This window comes from Hyposmocoma kahamanoa, unplaced genomic scaffold, assembly GCF_003589595.1.
Source record: "Hyposmocoma kahamanoa isolate Upper Pololo Valley unplaced genomic scaffold, ASM358959v1 119, whole genome shotgun sequence".
NCBI lineage: Eukaryota > Metazoa > Arthropoda > Insecta > Lepidoptera > Cosmopterigidae > Hyposmocoma > Hyposmocoma kahamanoa.
This window is the reverse complement of record NW_020653409.1, coordinates 3689458-3715961: the sequence shown is the minus strand read 5'-3', so window position 1 is coordinate 3715961 and position 26504 is coordinate 3689458. Positions and strand designations below refer to the sequence as shown.

The 26504-nt window shown below is 36.7% G+C and overlaps 1 protein-coding gene across 3 annotated transcripts in view; it reads right to left on the bottom strand.

The window, feature by feature from the left end:
- Nucleotides 1-26504, bottom strand: part of LOC113239973 (transmembrane protein 94) — a 79301-nt gene that overhangs the window by 15093 nt on the left and 37704 nt on the right. For 2 of the 3 annotated variants that reach the window (XM_026477162.1, XM_026477163.1), the window contains exons 7-20: nucleotides 25911-26130; nucleotides 21124-21318; nucleotides 18634-18818; nucleotides 18022-18145; nucleotides 17018-17152; nucleotides 15857-16002; nucleotides 14394-14524; nucleotides 13466-13542; nucleotides 12315-12419; nucleotides 11168-11262; nucleotides 8136-8240; nucleotides 3040-3172; nucleotides 1413-1568; nucleotides 533-661 (exon numbers count right to left, since the gene is read on the bottom strand). In XM_026477162.1, the coding sequence (XP_026332947.1) occupies nucleotides 533-661; nucleotides 1413-1568; nucleotides 3040-3172; nucleotides 8136-8240; nucleotides 11168-11262; nucleotides 12315-12419; nucleotides 13466-13542; nucleotides 14394-14524; nucleotides 15857-16002; nucleotides 17018-17152; nucleotides 18022-18145; nucleotides 18634-18818; nucleotides 21124-21318; nucleotides 25911-26130 (1936 nt within the window). The remainder of the gene's footprint in view (nucleotides 1-532; nucleotides 662-1412; nucleotides 1569-3039; nucleotides 3173-8135; nucleotides 8241-11167; nucleotides 11263-12314; nucleotides 12420-13465; nucleotides 13543-14393; nucleotides 14525-15856; nucleotides 16003-17017; nucleotides 17153-18021; nucleotides 18146-18633; nucleotides 18819-21123; nucleotides 21319-25910; nucleotides 26131-26504) is intronic. The other variant, XM_026477164.1, reaches the window with a different exon arrangement.

Genomic DNA, 26504 nt, shown 5'->3' with positions numbered 1-26504 from the left:
AAATTTTTACATTTCCTACGTTCGCGATTGAATGTCAATTCACCCCAACTAATTACAACTTTCAACTAACTTGTGACGATGTGACCTCTTCCATGATCATCCCCATCTTTTTATTACCCTTTGCTCTGGTTTCTGGCCAAATGCTTTTGAAATTTCTATTCTTTTTAATTCTTTTTTTTCGTCATTCTTACATTGCTTCGTTCCGTCGTCAATCCCATCAAAATTCTCGAACCAACGTGCTATCTCTCATCATGACTCACTCCATACAAAATTACAAATATGATTTGTTATATACGTTTTATAACTATGTAACGTGTTTGTGCACATATATCACACACATTTTTGTGGAAAAGTGCAAAATGTCGAAGCTACCGTACACAGTTCCTGATACGTCAAAAAATGATAAACCACTATAAGGACTCTCAAGGCTACACTACAACCTACAACCTACAAGACATGGTTGGGCGGTCGTGACAAACTTAACTAACTACTACCGAGAGGTCCAAGGTCATACAAGCATGGTCTATCGTACCTGCATTATCTTAATCATGAGTTTGACAGATCGCGCGTCGCAGTCCGTAAACAGCGACACGAGCAGCGGCACGTTGTCCACCTGCTCGATGTGCGGACGGATGTTCTCGATGCCTCGTGGTAACTTCGCCTTAACAAACAAAATATCATTGTATACGTATAACAAAAATACACCATAACTTACAGTCACCATCATCAACCCATTTACGTTCATATATAATCCGCCACGCTGGCTTAATGCGGGTTGGAGATTTCGCATGTTTTCTGAGAGTTGTGAACCATTTTTGACATACAGGACGAAAAGCTCATGGTAAATTTAAAATTAAATTTCGCACGTAAATTCCGAAGGTGCGAGTCACGATTCGACTCCAACTTCATGGTCTTCCTTTTATTTAAGATACTAGAAAACAATACTTATGATTGAGGCTTTCGATTAGTATAGTAAAATTACCGGCGTTTTTTTTCACATTTGGCGGGTTCGATTCCCGGTTCAGACAAGCGATTATTTAAAACTCTTTGAATACAGTTCGAAGCGTTTTTAAAATGAAAATAGTCTTCTTTCAGTAACATTTTCTATCTACGGTATTTAAGGTGCTTTCAGAGTGTGAGTATCAGATCAACGAAATTAACTCCAGGAACTCTACTCAGAACAATCATGTAAACAACTGATTTTACCGGGAATCGAACGATGAATTTCTTCATCTAGCATCCACGGTGTTATCCTCGGGTCACCGAGGTAGGTTGAATTGAAATCGACTATGACAAGTTAGTAGTGACGTTTCAGATTCCGTCAATTTTGTTGTAAGGACTTGACTGACAAGACAACACTTTTAACAAGATTTGTTGTAATTTCGTGATTTTGTGCATAAGAAGTTTCTTACCCGGTTGCTCATATCGAAGTTGACGGGTGCAGAGTGGTCCGTGGAGTCGGTGAGGCAAGAGAGGGAGCGGCACGCGTCCACCGGTGAGTCTGGACCCTCCTCGTCAAGCAAAGAGTCTGCCGAAGGGTGCGTCGTTGCTATGCTGCTGCGCTGCATCTGTAACATAGACAAGGTACAGTATAACTATTTTCTTAAATTTCTCGGCAATTTTTGCATTTCCGTATACATCTGAATACAAATTTCCATGTGTGGTCCAGATTTATTAAAGTTGGAGCTACCTAATTGGATAATTTGACCGATATAAATGGGACATTTTCAGGTTCATGTTCTCTATCTAATTTCGGTGGCCATTTTTATTACTTAATAATATAAGTATTTCAGTATATTATCCTGAAAGATTAAATATTATTTCGGGATATTATTGTTAAATATTAAATAATACTTCATGATAACATTCTAGAATACTTAAATAATAATAATAAACGCCGCCACCACCGAAATTAGGTAGAGAACAGTAACATGAAAATGACCCAAATAATCGCCAACAACTTCGACACAAATATTTTTACAAAAATAAATTACTTAAAATCGGAAAAAACTTTTACATTACATTTAAATAACTTTTAAAAAGATATTTTGTCGAACCATAGACTTAAACAAACAATAAATACGCTTCGCTGAGATGGCGACGTAAAATCGGAACACCTGCATAAATAAGCTACAAGCTTGACTGTGAGTGCGGTCTCTCTTATATTGGACAAACGAAGCGAAGTGTTTGTACCCGCGTCAAACAACATATAGCTGATGTCAAACACCATCGCGTAAACAAGTCTGCAGTCTGCGAGCATGTCATGGATGAGCCTACACATTCAATGAAGTTTGACAAACCCCAGGGCCTTGCAAAAGAAGTCCGTTATCTACCCAGGATGCTGCGAGAGGCCATTGAAATTAAAAAACATCCTAATTTCAACAGGGAAGATGGCTTTATGGCCATAGCACCAGATTGGGATCCAGTATTTCCTCAGCTGAAAAATCCCAAACAGACATAAGACTGCAGTACTAATTAATATGTTTTATTTTATTCTAATTTCTATTATTAATTAATAATATATTTAACTTAATGAAAATTCATTCAATAAAATCATTTGTAAAACGTAATGTAGCGTAAATTGAAATGTTTCTTTGTAAAATTAATAATATGGTTAGGAAATGAAACTATTTTTCTGAATTTAAATAATAATAAATCCGGAAAAATAGTTTCATTTCCTATGTGTAACAATCGCGAAAACCTAAGAATTCGATATAAAAATAAGGTTTTCAATTAATAACTTTTGTAACTATAGTGAAGAGATAGGGTGGTTTGCCTTAATGTTAGATATAACTGGTTGATGATTGTACCACCTCAGTCAACCGTGACCATGGGACCTGTAAAGGGCCCGAAACGTAGGTTTGTTTTAAAAAAATAATATACGCGATTTAAATCCGGAAAAAGAGTTTCATTTCCTATGTGTAACAATAGCGAAAGCATAAGAACTCGATGTAAATCAGCTAAGTAAGTAATGATAAAGTAATGTACTTAATTTTTTATTTATATAATTACTAACACGCAGGGTCTACACAAACTTACCTTCAGTCCGGTATGTGTGGTGATGGAATGTCTTGCCTTCTTGATTTCATTGTCGAACTTCACTGTGGTGTGATCCAAATTGATGGCGCCTGGCGCTGACATCGACAGGGCTTTCGAGGTCGTCATATTCGAACTAATAATGACACATAATTCTAATGAAGGATATAATAGGTAAAATTATAATTATAAGCTATAACCGGGACATTAAGTATATAGATTCAATTTAAGAGAAATTTACATTAACTCAGTGGTGTAAGGCCCTTTTCACACAAGGTTTTGTAAGAACGATTAGGCGGTTCAGTAATTCTACATACTTAATTTACTTAAAAGACGCAGTACAAAAAAATTAAAGAAGCAGAGCTTCCAAACAATAAACGGAAACTTATTATAAAATAATAACATAAAATATTATTGTGTCATGTCATTAATCCTGACGACGTTTTCCTTTACTGTAATTTGTTGACTGAAAAAAAGTTTATAATCACTGTTTCTTATGTATATATTTTTTCTAATCCTAAACGAAGTATAGTAGTAGAACAAAATTGTGACTTTTATTCTTAACTTAGGTAAGTTTAGTGTAACTTAGGTTAGTGTAGGGACGTAGTCGTGAACGAGTAATGTGTAAAGGGTCTTACAACACAATATCAATGTATTGAGACTACCGTGTTATACGAACTTTTAGTCTCGTTTTCCACTAAAAGGTTGAGTTTCATCTCTCTAGAAGTCCTGGTAAGTTGCTGCCCACGCAACAACCTTACTTTCACTGGCATTGACTTGATTTTAGTAAAATATTCATTGAATCCACATTCCTAATATCTTGGTAAGCTATAGCTAGTTTTAAGCATAATATAATAAAACAAGTATGGTAACTCCATACAAAAGCATCAGCGTAGCTTGTATGTGTGCATGCTTGCCGCGCGCTATGTACGGACGAAGATATTCGCATGATAAATAATAAATAAATAACGCACACACTCATAGCCCCGTACTAGGGAAACCCTGAGTCGCCGGCCCGGGAATCTAAAAAAAGTGTTTACATTCTCGGTGTAGTGACCACTAATTTCCTTGGCAATTTTTATTATTTAAGTATTTGATTTTTTATCGTGCAATATTATATAATATTCAGTATTGTGAAATATTTTTTAATAGTTACACGAGAATATATTTATTTATTAATATTTTTATTATATTTTAATAATAAAAATTGCCACCGAAATTAGGAAGTGAACACTAACAATAAAAATAATAATAACGCACACATTCAACATAGCCCCGCACTAAGGAAACCCTGTGTCGCGGGTGCCATGGACACATACAAAGGCAACCATAAATTACACCCAAACTCACGAGAGAAATAAATGTAGGCCATACAAATATTTCTCCCGACCCGGGAATCGAACCTGGGACCTTTGCGTGGCAGTTAGGCATGGTAACCGTTCGGCCACAGAGGCAGTTATAGGCACTAGTCCGAGAATGACCGTTTAATGTTATATAGAATGAAAAGCGCGTGAGACGATCAGCGCTTTGCAACGCGAATGCATCGCGGGATTATGCGAATGTGTCCGTTTATGGCACGCGGCTGACGCGCACACATACAAGCAACGCTGCCACATTTGTATGGAGTAACCGTACTTGTTTTATTATACTATGCTATAAATAACTAAATTTATAGCAGAAATGTTTAACAGAAGGGCTACGCATTGTATTTACAATAATTTGAAAGTATTGCAATGGTATATTAATTTTTAAGCTATTTTATATATTCCTACATTGTATTCCCATATGTATGAAGATGTGAAGAAATAAGTGTGTTGAATGCTTGTTGGTCGCTGTTAGAACAAGCAGAATATTAGATAAGCGTCGAAATAAATGAGATATTAGTTGCGAAAAAAAATTTTGTATTATTTTTAGAAAAGCCACATACAAAGATTCTTACATAGGTTTACTTACTCTACTCCAGTTTCATATTAACCTGAGGGTCGTCTCTTATGTCAATCTTGGCCAATGTGCTAATGCTAATGTTTATTGTATTAACCAGTTAAAGTTGACACGTGCAATGTAGTGAAAGTACAGTGTACGGGGGCTCTTTTTTATTCGCCAGACAGTTCCACTGAATCCCGATAACGTTGAGATCATTTGGCACACGTTTGAAACAAAAGACGCCCTAACGCGAGGGCCACGAGTCGCGACGCTACTAGCGAATTCGCTTATTGCTACAAGCGTCAGCGTCTATTACAAATAAATTATTTTATTTATAAAATACCACAAAGTAGCGTTGCAACTTGCAGCGAAATTCGTTATAAGCGAATTTGGACGAGCGTTACGCGCCTTTTTTGCGGGCGACCAGAACAATTATACGAGAAAGTTCCATAGTGTGCACGAAAGTGTCGCTCCGCGCGTCAGCGTTGGGATAAAATATTTTGTTTTTATTTTTGGTTCATCAACATTAACTATTAAATAGGCGCAAAATAGGCGCCTTGACGTCGAGTTGCGGACACCAGCCCGTTACACCAAGTACCAAGTAACTATTAAATTCGTAAAAAGAATTCTACTTGACTTCCCCCCACCACCGAAGATGCTGTAAGCGAATTACCAAACTTCGTGCCTGTATTTTGACGTATTCGGCGAATTGACGCTACAAGCGTGGCGACATTTTCGTGGGCGAGGCGTAATACGCATTTTTTCGTTTTATGGAGATGATTCTATATATTACGCGAGTCAACTTTCTCGACCTCAGCAGCAAATGAGAGTAAGAGGGAGAGAAAGTTTATTTCATCGTTTTTTACTACACTATTTTATACCATCTTGTGCAATACAGGCTGCTTAAAAATAGTACAACAAAACGCGCAAAAGAACAATAAAAAGTGGTGCACACATGTTTTACGCATGTTCAATCTAATCATGCATTTTCTACTGTTAAGTCTACAAAGGATATAACGTATCATCTAAATAAATTTATGTAAAACAAAACAGAGATGTACGGGTATTGTTGTGTACTGAGAATTAACAAGCTTTATTGAGACTCCATACATTACAATTAATAAACAGCTATTAATTCTCAAATACACGAATACTTACACAATTCGACCAGAATGTCATTGAAAAATAATTCATGATGTTATCTATAAAGACTCAACCGTTTTCCATGAAATTGTGGTCGGCGTCTTTCCTGTTACACGCCTAGATTGCTACCATTGGGTGTACACTAAAAATAATCATAACATTACACTCACTAGAGGGCGCAATGTAAGGTATCGTCGTCAAAGTATCAAACATCAAACATGTGCAATCAAATTACAATTTTGCAGTCATTTATAATTGATACCCCACAGTAGGCCAGCAGATTGGGAGTGTGGAGGACCTATACTCGAAAAGATGCTTTCTCTTATTCAAGGCTATCAATGCAAAAGTGGAGTAACCCATATTTTTTTCTACAATATTACTTTAAATGACACTAAAATACATAATTATTATGTCATCATCATCAGCATCATATCAGCCGAAAGACGTAAACTGCTGAACATAGGCCTCCTCCAAAGATTTCCAAACTAGCCGATCGGAAGCGACGTGCACCCATCAGTTATACCCGCTCTTACTAGGTCACCTGTCCATTTAGGGGGCCGTCCCACTGAACGCCTTCCAGTTCGTGGTCTCCATTCAAGAACCTTTCTGCCCCAACGGCCCTCAGTTCTGCGAGCTATGTGCCTTGCCCACTGCCACTTCAACTTGCTAATCCTTTGAGCTATGTCGGTGTCTTTCGTTCTTCTACGGATCTCCTCATTTCTGATTCGATCACGTTGAGAAATGCCGAGCATTGCTCGCTCCATAGCTCGTTGAGTGACTTTGGGCTTTTTTTATAAATTTTTATGTATTTGGGTGCTATTTTCATGTATAATAAAAATTTAATCATTATATATTTGGTCTTATAATATAGCTATAAACTTTTTTGAAGACGGAGTAAAATGTCATTTGCAGGGTTGCCAGTTTTCATACCATGTTAAGTAGTGTAGTAAGTGTTGTCGACTGTTTTATCGATAGATTGTGAAAGAAGGTAAAACTTTGCAAAAATGTCTGAGTTGTAAATGTTACGACATTCTAATGATTACTAATTACGTTATTGCCTTCTTTATTCTTATTTTAACAGTTTGCCAACTAGTATTGAAATAGATTTTTATTCATTTTAATAAGAATAGGCGGATTTGATTATCCATAGCAAAACTTTAAAATATAATATTATGTCTCCTTTTTGTATTTTTAACAGATATAGTTGTAAGTTATAGTTGCAGTGCATGTATGTATAAATTTAAAAAAAATGATAATTCAATTACGATGACGAGTTATAGGCCGATGATGATTCAAATGAAACAAGTTCAGTTATTTATTGCGTAAGCGCGACCAGCATTCAGTCGATAGTCGATAGAATAAATATTCTATAGCGACTGCAAGCAACACTATTACGCAATGAACTATCGTTTTTCTCTATCTTCAAAAAGGACTGAAAATGAATTTGGCAAATTTTCAACCGATTTCAAAAAAAGGAGAAGGTTCTCAATTAGACTGTATTTTTTATACGTATATTACGCGATAACTCTGAACGGCATTTCTGAACCGATTTTGATGATTTTTTATTGTCGGAAAGAGGTTACCTCAGTATTAGTACCGTTTAAATTTCAAGAAAATATTCCACCTCTAAGGGTGGCAAACTAGGGGATGAATCCAGTTTTGCGTACTTTCTGGTGATCGATTTCCATGAAATTCCGGTAATAGATGTAATTTGACGAACTTTTAACTTTTACTGAGATTATATTAGTTTCATTTTATTTAATAAGGTACATACATCCACAGAATACGTATTACACTTTCCTAAACACTTTAATAATTATTTTAATATCTAATACATATCTCATTAATTTCCCAGTTTAAATAATTTTAAATCCTTCATTCTCAATCCCTCATCTTCTACATGCATTGCATGCGGGACTTTCACCACTTTTGCGCTGACAGCCTCATTTATTTCAATGGAGTGTGCGGTGGTACAATACAATGGTAAAATCTAGGGGTACAATGGGCAAAACAGGTCAATACAAGAAACAAACCTATAATAAAAGGCGAGGGAGTCGTCGCGTCTAGCGATCTTGGATGTGGTGTTGGCACGTTCGCGGGGCGCGGGCGGCGCGGCGCGAAGAGGCGACGCGCGCGTGCTGCCGACAGCCACAACACGCTTCAGCACTACACCTAACACTACTTTTCAATACTGTTGTTGTCTGGATATTCTGGAGCAGTGCCCTCCGAATTTGGTTGCTCTGACATCTATAATGCGTAGCACAATTGTAGATTTTTTTTAAATTTCTTATCTGTCCCGGCTTATGAGTTTCTATTGTAGAGATTTCTATATACACGCATAGGCCTTCTTTTACATCTGCATTATGGATGTATTTTTTTAAATATTTTTCAAAATACTAACTCCGTTATTCAGCTTTTACACGTTAGGTAACTTTTGTCTACATTTGGTTCTGGTTTAGGTGTTATTTTTTACTGTTATAATTCAAATAAGTACAAAAGAAACTTAACTATTAAAAGTCGTAAAACTGCTGTGCAGTTTGTTGGCGGCCTGTGCACTGTGCACACTTACTTATAACATGTACTTAATTGACTAAATAAAGATTTACCAAGTTCTGAATAGTACTTGGAAGTGAATTGCGTTGCTGTGGTACTCGTAGTACTCGTAGAACAGGGAATTGCCCAATTGGAGACCACGTAATAAGTGAGGTTGGTTGGAACATTATTAATTTTGGAAAAAGTAATTAAGAACGAAGATGTATTGCCCCTTACGTTAATTTTGCTGTCACATACCACCACTGTTACCATTTTGCCACTAGTTACTTTTCGTCCATACAATCAAACCTTAGAAAGTATCTACGAATTTCCTCTATGATAACTTCCGGTAGAGGTCGTTCCAGAGGATACGATCGTAATGCCTCTGGTTTCTTTTGCATTAGTTTTGTTTGCACCCGATTCAAATAAATTCTATATCAATATTTTTTGTCAGATATGAGTTTATTTGCATTAAGTGCTGTTGAGAACTAGAATGTTTAAGAAATTATTAATTTATATATGTAAGATGCAATTATCTTAATTATTGGGTTTCAAAAAGTTCGTATTGGTTAAACGATAAAAGAATAGGCAAAGTAAATATTTGTTAGTTGCCAAAATGAACACTGCACGGTCTCAACGAAGGTTAGTCTGCACTTTGTATTGTGTAGTAGTTGTACAACTTTTACCTGAACTACAACCGGTTATTTATAACACTTTTGTACGTGCGCACTTATTTCATCAAACCTTTTTTTTTACAATAAGTTCATGTTACTTCAAATTATTTTCAAAGAGGCTAACAATATTACAAAGGTACATACAAAAACTTTAGTAAAAGCATTTTTGTGTCTACCAGTACATTTAATTAAAAATTGCTTTGATTTACGTTTGTCTAACTAAACCGAATTGGGTGCGAACAGAACAGGGCAATAGAAACCGGGGCATAACCAACGGACCCGTTCCAGATACTTATCTGAATAATGCAGACAAATATAAAAATCAGGAAAATCGCTTTTGGTACGACGAAAGATTGAGGGAAATATAAACTAAAAATAAAAAAATATTAATTAATTACTGGAGATTGCTGCGGGTAGGGAGCATTGGAAATCCGAGATAGAGAGAGCAGTGCAACACGATTGCAGGATAACCAAAAAAATAGATTAAATAACCATTACATACAAAATTAAATTTATACAGTACAATTCCATATATTATTACGAAAAGTAAATGACTTCTTTCAGGTTATTGTTTTTCAAGTTTTGTTAAATATTCTAATATTTTCTTGAAAAAGAGCATTTTTAACTTATGTAAAAACTTAAATCCGTCATAATTATATAATTTAAAAATTCTCTTTTAATTAAAATTTTTATCTATGTTCCAATGTTTAATTTAAAAAAAATGGAATTGTCCAGTACGTCCACAACATCGATTCTCTACACATCGATAAAAAATCGACTACTCACAACAAATTTATTCGCCATTTCGACGGTACATCGATATAGTTACGACTAAAGAAGATTCGACTGAAATTTAAAAAAATAAATAATAGCAAGAAGTAATGTTGTGTGTTGTAATATACTGAACCTACTCTCTTGGGAATTTGCTTTGATGAATATTACATATAAAAAACAGAAGATTTCAATTGTCATTTTGTTTATTTTTACTTTTTATATATAGATATATTTTATAATAATAAACAAGGCATAAGGACGCAAGTGATTACCGCCGTCTGTATTTTATTGTCACTCTTACAGTCTAGAACACAGCAGTGCAGGCACTGTTGCTTTTGCCGTAACACAAGCATGAATGTTGTATTGTAAGTATTGTATGCACTGTCCATAAACACAAATTATCAATGGATAGTCAGTAATGCAATAATTATGATGTACGAATTTATTAATTGCTCACAAAAGCCTAAATGTTCGTTAATTTCTTGTTATGTGTGAATAATTTTGTTATATTCGCGTAGGAAATGCAGTAGGAAATTCAAAGGCCACGTCAAATCGAGTAACATTTCAAAACGACCAATCCCATGGCTTTAGTACCGGGTGAAATGAAATGTAATGAAAAATATCACATCGACCAATCGCAAAGCTTCAATATCACAACTAATCAGACGTTTTGAATGTCACGTGAAATGCATTAAGAAGTTAAAGTTGACCAACCACAAAGCTGTAATATGACGTCAAACGCAGTAACACATTGAATGACCAATCACTGAGGTTTAATATCACGTGACATGCAATAAACAATTGAAACCCACCAATCACATTAATATTACGGATAATGCAGTAATAAATTCAAAGTGACACATCACAGTAATACGACAATTGCCTACTACATTCTCCACGCTAATGGACTATATTCAAAAGTGTGACATTATCGAGCTAATGATTTGGGATTTCATGGAATAAAATTGCAATTTAGATTTTTTTTACATTTTCGGTAACTCGATACCTGGCTTTTTTATGGGATACTGGTCTATGTGCCCCTTCATCCCGAAGATCCTCCTTATTTAATAAAATTCAGGACTTACCTATTAGGGTCTTCGCTCATGAGTGAAATATGGCAATTCCAGCCGGATTCAAGCCCCATTTTCTCACTAAACACTCTCGAGCGAAGCTCGTTTTCCTGTAATATGACAATTATACTTCGTATACTTGGTATAGTACAGCCACATGTGATCATAGGTCAAAAGTGCTTTTATCACATGAAGATCGTAAAAATAATACGAACTACATGAAACAAATTATGTATATGTCAAATTTATAACTCTCCTATTTAAGCATAAATAATCTCAGTAAGAGTACTAAAAAACCTAACTTCAAAAGTCATTCATCCCCTAGTTTGCCACCCTTAGAGGTGGAATATTTTCTTCAAATTTAAATGGAACCACTTTCAAGGTTCCCCTCTTTCCAACAAAAAAATAATCATCAAACTCGGTTCAGAAGTTATCGCGTACAAAAAAAGTCGAATGGAGAATCTCCTCATTTTTTTGAAGTCGGTTAAAAGTTATCGACTAATTTCGTTCGTAAAATTTTTAAGCCTCTCTCCTGTCACTTTACAATGTTCCTAAACGAAAATTGTAAACGTACGAGACTGGTCTTTGGTAGCTTGGATAGGGTCCAAATTGTGCCAGTCTGGATAAGATAGGGTCCAAAGAGTGACTTTATTTATTGGATCAGTCTGGTCAAGATAGGGACACCAGGTAAACGCTTTCTTTATTAGACCAGTCTGTCAAGATATGAATCAGAAAGAGGCTTTCTTTATTAGACTAGTCTGGTCAAAATAGGGACCATGCTTTCTTTAATAGACCAGTTTGGTCAAGACATGATCCAGATAGAGGCCTACTTTATTACATGGGTCTGGTTACCATAGAATCCAGATAGGGGCTTTCCTCATTAGACCAGACTGGCAAAAATAGAGTCCAGATAAAGGCATTCTTTGTTAGACCAGTCTGGTTAAGCCGTTCACCACAAATGATATAACCAGAAGATAAAAGAACACGAATACTCCGTCTCTGTCGGTCTGCATCTGTCTGTTCGTCAGTTAGCGAGCCATACAGAGCAAGCCACGTTATGATGTTACATGATGGTCAGGATATTACAGGATGGCCAATTTAACACCTTTAAAGGTGTTTTATATGTATAATGTCAACAGTATTTTTTAAATTGAATTTGTACCTTGCTAAAGTGCACAAAGCGTATGCAGGCGCGTTCCAATCGCTCGATCAACTCCACCATGTCGCTCTGCGCCTGGTACTGCATTGTTACCATGCCGATAAACACCTGACACATTTTTAAAATTAAATATTAATTTGCGATTAAAGTGTTAAGAACTTTTCTGTGAAGAAATCATTAAGTACCTTAGATATTATTATTATTTATTATTATTATATTGTTATTAGCACTATGGGCTCTAGATAGACCCGAGTTCACAATTTTACAAACCATACAGTTGCGCAACGAGTATACTTGCGCGATAGCAACGGCGTACTCTGGGGGGAACGCGCAGTGAGGGGTCGCATCCTGCAAACACACCTAGTTTGCCGGATCAAGCGCTAAGGGTTGTATTGTGCGTGTTTTAAATTATTTCTCATAGTAGTCTTCGGTGACTCAATGGTTTGCATCGTGGGCTCAGGCTCAGGGCTGTTGAGGTCGCATGTTAGGTTCTCGTTAGGGCTATTTTGGGAAATTAACTTTTCATAAATTGATTCTGCTCTGGGTGTTCCAGGTAGTGCCCTAGAGTGAATTCCGTTGCTCTGGCACTCATAGTGCAGGGTATTCCCTAGTTTGAGGTCAGATAATTGGTGTAGGTGTCTCCCACATTATTATTTGTGAAACTCTTTATCACACCTTAATGGGCGGTGATAGAAGTAGTGTGAGCCTTATTGCATGCTAAGATGGCGGCGGATGAAAAATTATTATTTTTATTAATAGGATTGTGTTAACAGTGATCGGATTCAGGGAGTTCATTTACTCAAAGTTTGAACGTTTTCTTAGTATGGACATACCCATTTCGTCATCAAGCGTATAAAATTTTTTTACTGTTTATTTTCTATACATTTCAAGATATCGGTTATCTCATGTTCATTTTTTAAATGGCTTAAGTATTTAAATACGCAAATAAAAACACTACTACAATATTATTTTTTGAGACAGTGATTTTAGCAGATAATAGGAAATAATAATTTGTCGCCAATGTACTCTTTCAATAAATAATACGCATATTCAAAAATATAATCAGTTCCGGGATTTGTAGAAGGGAATGTCCACATTATTCTTTATTTTAGCTAAATTAACTCATTCAATTCCGATCACTGGTTATTAATCACCTGATTACACTGCATATCGAAGTATCCCTCGACATCGGCCACGTCATCGTCTGTGACCTCGTTGAATAACAGGGAATCTAAAGTTAAAATCATTGTATTATAAATATGTATTTTTTTTATTTTCTGAGATTTTTTTGTGAAGTAACCCCAATAGTTTTGTTATGATTATGAATACAAAGATCGAACACACAATGGAGTAATTTCACAAAAAACCTCAATAAGTACATTAGATCGAAAAGCGACATCTGCGTCATTTGTGATACCTGTAAAGGTATCGGCTGCGGTGAGAATGTCATTCTAAAGTCTAGGACAATTTTGAGGACTCGGTATTTGAACCCGTAGCTCAGATGGTTAGAACAATGCTACGGTGCAGCATGGACGTTCGTTCAGGTCCCACCTGTTCGACGAAATTTTTCTGTCTTCGAACTTTGCATTCATAATCATGGAAATTTTTCATCATTGAATTGCCTCCGTGGCCGAACGGTTACCATGCCGGACTGCCACGCAGAGGTCCGGGCTTCGATTCCCAGGCCGGGAGAAATATTAGCATGGCCTACATTTATTTATCTCGTGAGTTTGGGGATAATTTGTGGTTGTATATGTATGTGTCATGAGTGTGTGTGTGTTATGAGTGTGTGCAAGTTATTATTACTATTATTATTATTAAAAATGTCGGTCGATTTGTATGTTTCATTACAATAAGAGAGTTTGTATGAAAAGATTGATGAATGTAAGTGAAGTTAAACAGGTACCGCACGACCTTATTGCAGGCTCTGCCTACCCTGACAGGACTCACAGGACTCCAAGTATACGTATATGTATGTGATATTTCATTATTAAAATTTTTGGGCGAGTTGTATGTTTCATTTTATGTTTGATTTAGCTTATTCAAATTACGAATGTTCCAATTTTAAGTTGAGTGGAGTACCAGTAGAGTGAAAGTGAAGCGCAGGCGCATCGGCCCACTGCTGCGAGAGCGGCGCGTACAGCTGGCGCGAGTCCGGTGGCAGTTCCAGGTACAACTGCGCAAGCGTCGATGATATACCACGGGTCAATGGCCTGAAATTATCAATTTGGAAGTAAATACTCATGCTGTTATATCAGTGTGTACCCTAACCTTAGTTACGGTAAAAGTGAAGGCTCGCTCCACATAAATTTATTAGAAGAGGAAAAGAAAGGCTGTAACAAAATAATACAATGATATCGTCGGTGTTTTGTTAATAGGGCGAAAGCGCCATATATTTATAAATAATAAAACCAATACATATATATGAATATCGTAAACTACTATATATTCTTACACCTATAAATATAAAATTTCTAAAACATAATTTCAAAACATAAAAATACCTTTTTTTTTACGGGGGCTAAGCAGTTCAAGTCACACTAAAGTTAGGTAGTGTTCTTTTACCATATTTTTTAATATGTTTAATGATTTCGCTTGTTGAACAAACTAAGATAAAGCGTTACACAAAGAACAGCCTGAACAGTAAAGGACTTGTCGTAATACTGGGAGGTATGCAATGGCATCTTAAGTTGAAGAGTTGAAGATGAGCGCGGAAGTCGGAGGTTGGATTGATGGGTGAATTCAAATCGCTCCTTAAGATAAGGTGGTGTGTGAGGAATGAATAAGATGCCATAAAGGAGATTATGCACATATTCTGCATTTCGGCGAAGTCTAATGGGTAACCACTTCAGCTCCTTGCGGTAAATGGAAACATGATCAAATTTCCTCAGACCATAAATGAAACATGAACATGATGCAAAAATTTTGTAGACGTTCGAGCTTGTTGAGCTGTTCTTCGGTTAAATCCAAATAGCAGGCATCAGCATAATCTAGGATTGGAAGAAGAAGAGTTTGGGCAAGCGCAATTTTCGTGGCAATAGGCAAGAAATTCCAGACGCAAACAATTTGCGACTGGTCTCAACTAATTCAGGTGCCCAAGATAGCTGCCTATCAATGAGTATACCAGATTTTTTACATTGTCACTAATTCTAATGTACGTGTCGTCTATAATAACCTGCTGCAAGCGAAACCAATCTTGGATACCATTCTAGAGCTGCCAATAATAACCATTGCGTTTTCGTTGCGTTTAGTTTAAGACCATATTGTTTACTCAACGTCGAAATATGACTGAGATCATTATTGATTTCCTCAAAGGCTTGCAGGTTTTCAAGTTGCCGGTGAGTGTAAATTTGTAAATCATCTGCATACAGGTGGTAGGATGAGGTAAGACTGCGGGAAATTGAATTAATAAAGATCGATAACAGAAGAGGAGAAAAAACGCCGCCCTGTGGAACGCCAGCACTGATATCACACCAAGAAGAGAATCTCTCATGGTCGCTAGCTATTATAAACTCTATTAAACTGTGGTAAAGATACAGACTTACTTGTAAGCAAAGGCGGTGCAGTAGGCTGTTAACGAGTTGCGCTGGTAGAAGTCGATGATTTTCTTGCGATCGGAAGGCGATATCGGCGTCAGATCGCGCCCGTTCCAGTAGTCCACGCACGAGTCCAGGATTATGTCAGCTGTACCCTGTAATATTAATCATTTATTTCCAATCACAAAGGCACTGTTCTTAATGTCGATAGATCTATATGAATTTACGTACAATGTTTAGGCCATTGTGAGAGAGCGGGACCTGTACTAGGATAGCCTGTGTTACTTGATACTATAAACAGAAAATCTATTGATATGATTGTATGTATGATCTAAGATATCTGACTCGGTCTGTGTACCTGACCCTCTAGCCGACTATTTGTGTGATGCTTTGCTTATTACCCACTGTAACGGACGGGTGTAATATCAACCAGAAAGCTGGAGTTTTTCCTTTTCTGTTGAATGCGTAAAAAGAACCAAATACCTTATCTTATCTCAGAACCAAAAGGTCGGCTAGGGCATGAGGTATATTCCATTCAAAGGTTTTCTGACAGAAATCGTTTAAAGCGATAAGACCGTCCACTGCACCACAGCTTATTTATTTAATTGTATTGTATTTTAATTATTAATAGAAAAATCGAACACTTAGAAAAAAATCCTTCGATCCGGCTGGATTCGAACCAACGTCTTCCAGCAACCCGCGCCAGACCCTATACCAACTAAGATTAACTAAGCTATGCCTAACTAGAAATGTTTAACCAACGTGATATTCAAATATTTTTGCGAAATTACTCTACTAGTGTGTTATAATTATTAATACAAAGATTCGAACCGACGTCTCCTAGCAAACCGTGGCAGACGTTATGTCAACTAAGCCACAGAACGAACCAGCGGACTTCACGAATTTTTGTCTGTTCGGTGCAGTTCGACAATTATAATAAGCTATAATAATAAGCCATATATAATAAGCCAGTGAACGAACTAGCGGACCTTACGAACTTTTCTGTGTGCTTGTTGCTGATCTACGTTTTCGGTTTTAAACAACTTTTTTGTCGTAGCGCCATCTGTGAGAAATCGATTTCTTCACTCAGTCAGGTATACCTTTACATTGTATTGTATTTGTTTCCATTTCGGTATATAATAAAGAATTTTCGTACTGTATACTAGGTACCTGTGTAAGCATCTGCAGTTGGTTGGCCTGATCCTTGACGAGCACGGCGAGCATGTGCGGCAGCGGGACTTTGACGCGAGTGCTCATATGGAGGGAACGAGCAAAACGCGTCTCTCGACGGATGGTATCGGCTTGCTGCAAGTTATATTTCGCGATTTAATATTGGCTTAGGCTATATACACACGATCTTCTTACTCGCGGAAACGACCCATTTCATTAGTGCGTATCTAAACAAAGAATGGTCACTTGCAAAAGGTAAGTCGATTTAGATTATACGACGCAAATGCTCCATTGTAAAAAGGTTTCCATTAAAAAACTACCACTAAGTACTAGTTCATTTAATAGACAATAAGTTAAAATATACAGGTAAGGTACAATAAAAGCGTAAATGCTGGAAACTAAAACTAGAACTAAATTATATGAATAAAATTGGGACCCCGCGGCAATGCCCAAGATGGTGACAGCATTTTTTTTTCATAATGTCCAGTGACGGGACGAACAAGTCGTGCGTCTGATGGTAAGCTATACGCCTGTCCATAACAGTTGCAGTGCCGCTCAGAGCTTTAAATCGCAAAGATCTGAGGGGCACTGCCAGTGCGCACGTCACCCAGAGACAAGTTGACAAGTCCCATGTGCCTGTAATTTCTCCAGTATTCTTACACTTCAAAACGGAACACTGCTTGGCGGCAGAAACAGGTAAGGTGGCAGTACTTCCCTGAACGAACTCTTTCTAGCGCCAACTTTCTTTCAATCCAAATTTCTAGCGCCAATCACCCCGACACGTAAGTTGAGAAGTCCCATGTGCCTGTAATTTCACTATTTCGCATTCCCCTTTGTATAGCTATTCTAATGCTTTGTGGAGGGTAGCTGCCGGCCCTTGGGTTTCCCAGACAGTCTATTCACAAATAAGTTAAAGGCTACATTTCATAGGAAAACCTACAGGAATGAGTTATTTACTAAACAGTCATTTGATTTAACATTCAAGGAAAATGTTTAACACTTACTAAATGTCGAAACACAGCCAAACACTCTTCGATGGTGTAGGAGTCGACTACATTGTCGGTGAAGCCGATCTGCTTGGCTAACTCGCACAGGCAGCGCCGGTTCGTCACAGGGACCAGATCCTCGCTGAAATTTAACAATAACTCCGTTACATTACATTGTGTAGTTTGTGAGAGGTAAATACGAAATTACAAACGAGAGTTCGTTAAACCGAAGCCGAAGGCTGAGGGCTTTAATGAGTTGAGATTTGTAACTTTTACCGTCCGTGCTGCATACAATGTTTTCCATCACATTTGCAAGGAAATATATACAACGATAATTTATTTCTTGTATGAATAAATATCGCTTCACAACACATTCGCCTCTTTAAATATTTAATTCGTTCAACTTGTCACCCTGTGTATACATATTGTTCGAATACATTAATTATAATATTACTATTAAAGGCTAGTTGGAAGAAATCCCTTTATGGGATAAGCTCGCCTTTGCACAGTAACGTTTTAAATTAATTGTTAAAATTTGTAATTTGTTTTGTGGTACAATGAATATGTTTTCGTAGTTTTTGTATTAGAACTGACGTTATTTGTGTTGATAGGTCAATGTATGGTACTAACCTGTTCAAGGCTTCGCATGTGAGATGTGCGCAGAAATGAGCGTAGGTGTGCCGGGGCGCGGGTGCGCAGGTATTCAACAGGGCGGCCAGACCAAGCGGTTTCAGTCTGGCTAAGTGTTGCCGCCAGCGCTGGTCGTCGAATTCCACACAAAACGGCGCGTTCTGATCGTGTGTTAAGTCTAATATCTAGAATATTAAATTAAAACTTATGAATAAATTGTATTTGGCACTAATAACCGGGTTAAACAGCAACATCTTCTGGCAAATTAGATTTCAGCTGTACTATGATGACAATTATGGCGATTATAGCAAATTCTCGCTATTGGAGATGGTCGAGCTTTAAATGTTTAAAAATGATTTGATAGATTGATTTGTTGAATTGTTAGACGGCTTGTTATTTTATATTTTAATTATCGTTCTGTATTGCCGACGTAGTTTTATGTTCAATAAAGAATATTTCATTCATTCATATGTACCGGAATAAAGCTAATGTACAATAGGCGGCCTTATTTCTAATTAGCAATGTCTTCCAGGCATTACAAGAATCGAAAATTAGGAGATGTAAATGGGGTCGCAATGATTTATAAATCAATTAGTAGCATTTTAAACAATCAACCTATTGAATAGTAACAAAAATGTACACCTGTAGGTAATAATAATACGTATTTATAAACTTTTGTAAAATAACAAAATACAGGAAAATAATATCACTGTGTACAAGGAAATAAAGGAAAAAACACGTCAGATAGGAGTTGAGGAAGTTCGAGGAAGGAAGTTCCTTTGTAGGAATTTAGATTCTACTGTTCTTCTCTTGAGACGGGGCCCATCGAATATTTTAAGGGAGGGAATTTCACAACCAGATTTTTTGTATGTAGTCAAGTGATAGGACGAACAAGTCGCGAGCCTTGTGGTAAGCCACATACCCAGACAAGTTCAAGTGCCTCACAAAACTTCAACTCATTAAAATTTGAGCGCCCGTAACCCTGAGACACAAAGTTAACAAGTTCCATACCTGTAGATTCACCAGTACCCTTACCTTTCAAAAACCGGAACACAATAATTCTCATAGCACAGCTTCACAGCAGAAATAATTAAGATAATGAGCAAGCAGGATTTCTACTTCTTTGCAGGAACTCTTATTTATTTAAACTTTATTGTACAATACACTGAATTACAAATGGCGGACTTAATGCCATAAGGCATTCTCTACCAGTCAACCATTGAGACAAATAGAAAAAAAAACACAATAGGTTGGTGCTACACTTAAACAAGAATAACAATATATTAGAAAGCTTATCGATAATTTGTATGGTATAAATAAATAACAAAATATAAACATATTCATTTATCATACATACATAATAAACTAACATATATATTATAATAATAAATAATATAATATATGTACCCAAAGCAACATCAACAACTCTTCATCATAATTACCTTCTGCCAATGCAACCTTTTAAAGTAGTAGAGTTCCTTGTGACAGAGTTTGTCCAGGAAAGGGCTGCCATTTTTCCTATTTCTGTCGCCAAGTAGTAATTACTTCGTTTTGGTTTCGAAGGGTAAATGTGTTGGTGAAATTACGGGCGCATGGGACTTGTCAACTTTGTCTCAGGGCGATGGGCGCAGTGGCAGTATCCATCAGATCTTTGTGATTTAAAGCTCTGAGTGGCACTGCCACTGTTATGGACAGGCGTGTCTTTTTTCACACAAAAAAGGTGCGCATTTGACCTTCATCTCACCTGATGGAAAGTGACTAATCCTGGGCATGTCCAAAACATAGGGGAGGAACCCCATCCTAAGTCCCCCCCATGATGGAAAGGGGAAGGCGGAATTAACTCATGCAATTCCATCGCACACTCTCCGTGATATATCCTGTAGAATACCGATAAGCAGGTAACTTTACGCCAGTGGTCTGCAGCTTCGTCTCGACTAACTCCAAACGATCTATAAGCCTTTTGGCACGATTTTCAATAGAATCCAAGTGGCAGCAGTACTGAATACACGACCGAATTTGTGGTTGGTAACAACAAAAGCAACTGTCCCGGTGTGAAGTTTTTTCATTTGCTTTTTTTTTTGTTTCTTAAATCTCTTTATTTTGTTTTTCTTGTCTGTGTTATCAATATTTTTCTTTGTATCTATGTGATGTGGCGTTGCAATAAATGTCTATTCTATTCTATTCTAAGTAATGCCTCACCTTGGAAAGGATGCCAAGCTTTCTGGCTGCATTTTTGGCCATGGATTGTATTTATCTGCCGAAGTTGAAATTGGACTACAGATCCATTCCAAGTAGCTGGAGACGGTCGGCTATTTGCATGGATATATCACGAAAAGTTGGAGAGAGTCGTTTACTATCAGGCGTACGACTTGTTTGTCCTGTCATTTGGTATGATAAAAAAAAGTGTACTGCGCGCAGTCGTAATGCATCTAGTGTGATTACGCCCTTAGTACTGTATAATATCATCAGAGGTGCTCTCACTGTAGTTACCTCAGCAATAGTGGAAGGTTCAGCCGTTTTATCTCCATGCTGTTCCAAAGTTGTCTGACTCTGACCCATGGACCCCACAAGGCTGGTCTTGCTAGAGTTGTGTGATGTCGGATTAGAGTTGCGAAGGAAGAACACTTTCTCGGCTGTAGGGTTCGGCCATGATAGAATGCCTTTTTTGTCTACGCAGCATAGGGCCTATAAAAAACATAATTTCATGTTTAATGGTTTTCGTTTTAAAGTATTGTGTATTGGTATAAAAGTTGTTTTTAAGGTCTTCTGGTGGTTTATTTTTAATATGTCTTATTTTTAATATTATTATAAATGTATTGTACGGTTTTGTTATAATCATTAATACAAAAATTCCTTCGACATCCGACAACAAGCACATAGGACAATTCGTGAAATCCGCTGGTTCGTTCCGTGGCTTTGTTAGGATAGCGTCTGACACGGTTTGCTAGGAGACGTCGGTGCGAATACGGCCGGATTGCAGGATTTATTTCTAAATGCTCGATCTTTGTATTAATAATTATAACAAAAGTAATGTAGTAATTTCACAAAAAATTATTGAATATCAATTCAATAAAAATTCAATATTGTACAGTGCTGTGTCCAGAGTTCCAAGTAGAGATGAGACAGCGTTCCTAAACATCAAAGTATTTATACTGATTACTTTTCAGTTCACTACATCATCCCCTTTTAATAAAAAATAGTCTTACATACATAAATTACATACAACCTACTTTCACCTTCCCCTTTAACAATTAACAACTACCTAAGGGTCGTATTCCAGAACTCTACTCAATGCTCAAGTCAGGACTTGAGTATTGCAGTAAGCACTGAAAATCATACTCAAGTCCTTGCCATTAGGGTCGTATTTCCAGTGCTTGAAATCATACTCAAGTCTGCTCAAATCCTGATTTGAGCATTGAGTAGAGTTCTGGAAAACGACACTTAATATGTTTGTTGACGCAACACAAACTGCGCATTTAGCACGCAACTAAAATAAATAAAATATGCTTAATTTGACTTACAAAAGTAAATAAACCACAAACAATGACAGAAAATAACATAATAATAAAAACATTACAAATACCACAGTAACTGTAATAAAACCTAAAGCAACAATAAAACCTAACAAGTCTATGACTCAACGTTTGAGGACTACGTCAGTATCTTCAATTATCCTAGTACTAATACCAACAAATATTTTCATATTATTACATCTGTTTGCCAAGTTTTATTGAAATCGGTTACCGGAAAGTGCGCGAAACCTTATCCACCCCCTAGTTTATCGAATATTTTGTTCAAATTTAAATGGGACCAATACTGACACAATCTTTCCAACAAACAAAGAATCGTCAAATTGGATTCCCAAATGCCGGAGTAATGACGTAATATACACACAAAATATAATATACACACGAGTATATTTTGTGAAATTACTGCACTACTTTGTTGATGTAGCAAATCGCAGCAGTCGCTACAAATATTTTTTTTTCTATATATACATATACGTATATACACATACATATATAAATATACATTATACATATATTTTATATATATATATATATATATATAATTATTATATAGCCTTTATTAGTTTAGTTTTATAAACAAACACACGCACTACCATTTGTAAGTATAGTTATTATTATGACTTCGTTAACAACGAATAACCAGTAATAAATAATACGCAGTATTTTTCATAAATATTAATTATACCGCAGAACGCCTCCAGTGGTCAGATAAAAATATCACATATTCTATTTAGAACCGTTCTTGGTAATTGATAAATATTTTAAATTAATAAATGACACTACTATCTCTCGGGAGCTTTGATAAGACAGCGGCGATAGTTTCGTATAATACAGGGTGTAACGGAATGAGTAAATCAATATCAAGTGCACTAGCAGTGTTAACGACTACAAAGTACCTGGCGTTTTTTTTTCCAGGGCACTAGCATCCTACAATAATAATAATAACAATAATAACGCAGACACTCAACATAGCCCCCCACTAGGGAAACCGTGTGTCGCGGATGCCAGCACCGTAGGTGCTCTGATCAGTTACAGCGAAAGGTAATTTTGTTCGAAATAGCAACGTCGTGTGGCGCAAACGCGGGCTGTTAATCATCTGTGCCTCTACCACGAGTTTACTGTGACAATTGTCGCTAGCGACCGCGTAAATTACTTCACAATTTTGTATGGCAAATTATACAGCGCCCCTAGCAGTCACAAGAAGAAACAACATTTTGTATACAAACATTTTACGCGGTCGCTAGCGACAACTGTCACTGTAATCTCATGGTAGAGGCACAGGTCACCAATTTTTAGTCGTACATTTCCAGGCTTGGGACCTTACCTTACCGTACTCTTTAGCGCAGTTCTGTGATGTTGACCATAATCAAATAACCGCTGACAGGCTCCTAACGTTGCACTGCCGCTCGTTAACGTACAATTCTCGGTAAAATTACAAAGCCAATGTCAAATTTTCACTAGTAAGATGTAAGCTCACACCATACACATATTCCCGATTAGAGTAAACCCGATTAAATTTTTTTCCGATGACGGCCTGTCGATCGAAAGTAATACCGCGCGATGCGAGGATGTGTGCCTCGTTTGATGGCTATTCATGGACGGCGGATAACAATGCGTTATTGCCAGTTCGCACATTTGACGCGGGTTTTCGAAACAGGTTTTAAATTCGTAGTGCTGGAACACAATTGTTTTGAATTTAAATTAATCAAAAAATTTTCATTTCAACGCCTATTTTAGAGTTGAATTTTCTCGCAGACGCCTACATCAATTACAGTAAACCTTTAATTTTAATTTTTTTACATTGATATATTTTTCCGCTCCTTTTCAATTGCGTCCTGTATAAATAAAATATTGTGGGAAGGAAGTGGGTGTGTACAATTCTTTAGAAAAAATGTTTTAATGGACATGATTTTACTGAGAAGAGATAAACCGCCGCCGGCGACATCGGCACTTCGCAGAACAAAAGGAGATTTCCAAATAATTGTTATTTGCTTTGAGCGAGCTTAAAAGCACGTGCATTGGAAAATACACATAATGCCTTTAAATTGCAGTATTATATCAGAAGCAAATAATATGATCTATGTATTTATATTGTACATTGGTTTATTTATATACCACATAACAGCATCAACTTTTGATCGGATGGGATGCGGGTGGTTTGCAGATTTGAACGGTAATAAAATTCGCGTCCGCGTTCGCATCTGCCGATGTTGTCATAACCCACATTCCGTTTCTTTACTCCTGTGCCACATATGTGGCATCCCTGGTATATATACAAATATATTCATACAATACTGCTTTCGAGTAATAATAATATTTCTATATATTTTTCCACATAGTATTAGAGTAGTCTCCTCATAGTATTAGATGCAAATTTCTTATTACTGTCATTTATGCACTTTTTGTTAATGAAATTTGATTATTGTGTTCACATCAAGTAGGGTACATTCTTCTCGTGTCATAATGTTAATCAAATACTTTCAAAAAAATACTTTCTTCAAATACTTTTAAAAATTTTAGAATTGTATCCCGTTTTGTGAACCGAATAAAAAAAGAAAATACTGTCAATTTTATTCTTCAAAACATAAATAGCACAATTTATTGCCTCCGTGGTCGAACGGTTACCATGTTGGACTACCACATAGGGGTTCCGGGTTCATTCCCGCGCCGGGAGAAATATTTGTATGCCTTACATTTTATTTCTCTCGTGAGTTTGGGTGTAATGTGTGGTTGTCTATGTGTGTCTCCATGGCACCCGCGATACAGTTTCCCTAGTGCGTGGCTTCCCTAGTACGTGTGCGTTATTAGTGATATTACATAACGATAGCTAAATTTGAAAACCGCGTATATCCATTTTTGGACAAAACCCCTTTTTTACTCTTCAAGCGCAATATCGAACAACTAAAGCTTAAAATATAATTTCTACGCCCTTTTTTAGTTTTAAAATAAAGGTATAATCATAGATAGCCCTATAATTGTTTCCAGTAATTCTGTTTTTGTGCCTACTCAAAAGTTCACAGGATTTTGTTATTTTAGTTTATAAAATACTGCCTTAAAATGTCGAAGACGAGTCGAAAAAATTTCAACGCAAACTTGGATGTGGCATCAGTATAGACTGATCATTGAGTAAATCATTGAGTATATAACTAGAAATAGAGACGAAATAAGGGCCATCCATCCTTGGCAACTCATCAGGCAAATGAGCCATATATCACTTTTAAATATCACTCTCGTTTGCACTGAAATCACAAATTAGAAAGCTGAAACAGTACAGCGCTAACAACTGGCCTGTGTGTATGTCTCTGTACATTCCAAAAATATTCTGAATTTATTACAATAAAGATAATATCTCTAACTATGGGGGGCTGTTCCATTTGGTGGTGTGGGAAAATAAGCTAAACATCTAATTACAAAATAAACGGTATCACATTTTGTCGGTAATTAAATATGTAATTTTTAAATTTTCATCCACTATAGCAAAGCTCAAGTTAAACTGGTCTATTTAAAGTGAAACAATTTACGACACCCGTCATTTGTTTCGAATTCGGGCTGGCCAATGGGAGCGCAGTTGTCACCGTAATGATTTGGCAGAATAGTTGTCAAACAAATTAAATGACATTTCGTCATGACATTATATACTCGATGATGTCAAAACACACTATAATATTTTATCGATATTATAGGGTGGATTGACATAAACTGATAGAGGTTACAAGGTTTACTAATTTAGCCGTCGAAATTACTTACTGATAAAGAGCCGAGCACATGTACTATATTGGCTGTTCTGGCGACCATATCTTCATTTCCAGTAAGGATATTGAAAAAGGTTTTCCCTAAAGACTTGAGGCTTTCCGGTTTGAGGTTAGATTCGCTTAAAGCCTGTATTAAAGGATCGCTGGCGTCCTCTGAGATGGAGCACGATTTGGGGCGGACGTATTTCTGTCGAGTCTCGGATAGGAGTTTGAACCTGGAAATTACAAGTATATTATAATAATAATGTGCCAGAAACCCATACCAACGACTAAATCGTAATATAGGGAATACCCTGTGCTATGAATAACAGAGCATCGGAATTCACCTTTAGTGGCGCTACCTAGAATACTTAAACTGGAATAAAGTTTAAAAAAATAATTTCGTAAATTGGTTCTACCTAAAGTGACCATACGCCTCGCTTTAAGCGGGACAGTCCCGCTTTTAAGCTTCATGTCCCGCTGTCTTCAAAATACTTAAAAATGTTCCGCTTTTACTAAACTGGACGCACGTGACAAGAAATTTAAAAAAATGGCGCGAAAGCGAAAAATATATAAAGCCAGCCCACCAGACTACACAAGATTAGTTTTT